This window comes from Pundamilia nyererei, unplaced genomic scaffold (assembly GCF_000239375.1).
Source record: "Pundamilia nyererei isolate P.nyererei 1_Seehausen unplaced genomic scaffold, PunNye1.0 scaffold00078, whole genome shotgun sequence".
NCBI lineage: Eukaryota > Metazoa > Chordata > Actinopteri > Cichliformes > Cichlidae > Pundamilia > Pundamilia nyererei.
In genome coordinates, this window is record NW_005187479.1 from 2,848,786 (window position 1) to 2,852,221 (window position 3,436).

General features: G+C 41.1%; 1 protein-coding gene across 3 annotated transcripts in view; it reads right to left on the reverse strand.

Annotated features, from left to right (window-relative positions):
• Nucleotides 1-3,436, reverse strand: part of osbpl5 (oxysterol binding protein-like 5) — a 46,399-nt gene continuing 42,963 nt past the window's right edge. For all 3 annotated transcript variants that reach the window (XM_005737715.1, XM_005737716.1, XM_005737717.1), the window contains one exon: nucleotides 1-1,779. In XM_005737715.1, the coding sequence (XP_005737772.1) occupies nucleotides 1,644-1,779 (136 nt within the window). In that variant the 3' untranslated portion in view covers nucleotides 1-1,643. The remainder of the gene's footprint in view (nucleotides 1,780-3,436) is intronic.

Here is a 3,436-nt window from a genome sequence, read left to right on the forward strand (position 1 = left end):
CAGGGTTAAAACATTTTACTGTAGTGCTACAGTAGTCAACAGATATGAATGAAAACAGGCAATCATCATGTTTTCATCACATTGTTCCATATGACAAAAAAAATCTGGCATGTAGAATCCCACAACATGGCAGCAGTGTAGAAAAGAGGATAGTAATGAAAAGAAAAACAAATTAAGCATTCAAAGAGTCGACTTCCTTCTTCTGCTTGTCCGTCATCTCCTGCTGTGCCGATTGGTACTGGTGATGAGGCTCAAATTCAAGGACTAATATACCAGTAAAAATGTCAACATCAGACATGGCTTGGTTTAGCGTGGCCATACAGGCGTCCTCGCTCTTGTGTGCTCCATCACACGGACACACACACATACATGCACTCACACAAATACATATACAAAATGACAAACCTACACAAGCCCCGGGAGATCGATTGTCACCCCTGGTCTCTGTCGTCCAAGCTGATTTAGATTAGGAAAATCAAAGTTAATCACACAATAAATACATTCTGAAATCTCTTTTTGAAATAGACGGCCTGACAAATATATACAAACTGATTAAAAGATTTAAAAAAAGAACAACTCATTACTAAGTGTTTACATCTAAAACAGTCACTTGAACATGTTGAAGTCCGAGATGCACACACAAACCCCTTCTATTAGGCCAAAGTATTAGTTATGTTTTCCTCTCTCTCTGTCTTTACTCCCTCTGTTTCATCCTCTCCATGCTTCTTCATGTAACTGATTGTACAAACTAGTGTCATGGTCTAGACCAATAGGTGTTGTCCTATCATCCCTTCAGTTACTTCACTACAGGCACACAAATATAAAGACACTCAGTTTGGCTCTCGGCTCTGCCTCGTTCCAATTCTCCTTCCTACAAACAGAAGCAGTGCTGCCTGTAAACAAGTACTCTTTGTCCTTTCGGATTATAAATACTGTTTTGGTAAATGCATGATCAATAGCAGACGAGACGGAGTGCATTTTAGTGTACACCGATACAAAACACACAATTGCACTGTGAGAAGAGTTTCCTTCTTCATTTGTATTTCTTCTGGTTGGTTTTTTTGTTTTGTTTTGTTTTTTGTTTTTTTCTTATTTTGGCTTCAGCATTAAGGCCCAAAAATCTGGAGTGTTAGGGAAGAAGAAGTCCAAGTGGTGATCTGCCTGTGCCCAAAGGGCCTATTGTAGGTACAGACAACACGTGTACAGGCACACTCACAGATAAACAGTATTGCAGGGGAATATAAAAGACACTAAGGAATGGTGAAACATCCTCTCTGTCATTTGTTCTTACTAAATCATTCTCAGACTATTCTCAGTCATACATTTCTTCCTTTATTTGAAATCTTCTGAACCGTGCTCATCCTTCAGTCCTCCTCTCCTGTCCAAAGTGCTTGGGTGCCGGTGCTCTTTCAGTCTGGCTACACTAGGGGGTGCCGTTTCTCTCTGCTGATGACTGACAGGCGGTGGCTGTGTTTATTGCTGTAAGGTCCAGGCTCCTTGAAGTGAAAAGAAAGGGACAAAGTTGCCCTCCCAGCACTGATCTGAGGTCCCTGCCCTCCTCTGTTAATTAGAGTTTGTGCTTTTTAGAGGACTCCGATGCCAGATCAGTGCCAGTGGGGAAACTCCTTCCTCGAGGAGCTGGCTCAGGTGAAGACGTAGTTGAGCAGGAGCTGGGAGAGGAGCAGAACGCAGAGGATGAGACACTGACGGCCTGTCAGCGACACGCTGTCGTCTGTTGTCCTCTGACGAGCCATCTGACGACTCAGAGCCACCAGGTTCCTGCAGGAAGAGAAGGATCAGGATCAACAACTGTTTGAACGAATTTCAACAGGAATTCATAAACAGGAATTTCTCAAGATGTCCCAGGGTGACTGAAGTCGGAAATAATACATATTCATTTAATGATTTTTTTTCTTAAACATTTGCTTAACTGTGTTTAGTTTCTGAATACTTTAGGAACACCCAAGTCGCTCTAGTCACATCCTGCATATGTTTTAAGGGTCACAAGCCAAAAACTAAATATGATAACAATGAATGAAAATGCAAACACCTACTAAAAACAAGCATAAATGCACTTTTCCAGCATTTAATTCCAATTGAACTATATCACAGACAACTATGCTTACAGCTATTTGTTGTGCCTGAATCATCACTACATCTGTCAGTACATAAACATCTACACGAGTGCTCCAGAGAGGTGTATCACGAAACAAAACTAATGGTTAGCAAGCATAAAATCTCAGTTTCTGTGCCATAAAAGTGGCTCTCTTTTCCTGGCTAAATCACCATGGTAATTTGCATGTACTCATTTAGTGATGGAGAACATGTGGAACTGTTCTTAATCCCCGGTTCTAATATGCTGCAGTCTCTTTTATACTGCAGGAATTGCAACTACTAGAGGAAGTTTAGTAAGTTAAAATTAATTTCACTTAAGCTGTAATGTTTAAAGTCGTCGTCGCATTAGAAATAAACACCACCAGTAAAACATAACTCCTACCACTGTGTTCTTATTTTAAGAATTTCTTGTGTATGTTTGCATTTTACTGTAAAAATCAATATAAAAAAAACAGAAAACATAATATTATCATCATAAGCTGATAATGTTTGATTGGAGTAGGTGGAACACATCAGTTCTGTACGTGGGATTCATTAGATAACACTAAGAAGTGAAACATTAAGAATAGTTTATTAAAGCAAATATTAGACTCCATTAACACAAATAGTTACACAGCTGGACTGGGACTAGACTGTTGCCAAGCAACACATTAATGTTTTCCAGAACAGCAGCTTGCTCCCCACACATCACTGCCAGTCAGCTGCGTTGTATCGTGTGCATTTACGTGAACCTTTCAATTAACTGTGCAAACAGTTCTGCAGCGGCTTCGGATGCACGTGTGCTTCTGATGAGTTACAGCTTCATCCGAACATAAATTGTTTCATCACTTCCTGAGCTCCTTGGATGGTCTCCTGTAGCATTCAGCGGTTTTTGTTAACATTTTTTTTTTTATCTTATACATCACTTTTGTGTTTATTTAAGGCAGCTCACCGATTCTTAATCACTGCTATGAGCTCTGTTGCCTTAAGTCTTGCATCACATTGTTTCAGAGAGCACTGGCTCTCAGGCTGTAGTTGATATGAGACATGTGTGTCCGGGTCTCTTTCCCATTCTTTGTAACATGTGTTGTAGCTGGTTTACTCTCGGGAGGATTGGTGGTGGATCGCAGCTGTTGGCCTCCTGGGCTTTTTGACCAGGTGGAATTTTGCTCACATATTTTTTTGAGATGATACCAGGTAGAGGGTGATTTACTTGGTGATTTACAGGGTGGCTGTAGCTCAGGTGGCAGAGCAGGTCAGCCACTAATCAGAAGGTCGGTGGTTCGATCCCAGGCTGCACCCTGGCTGCATGCCAAATATCCTTGGGCAAGATACTAACCCC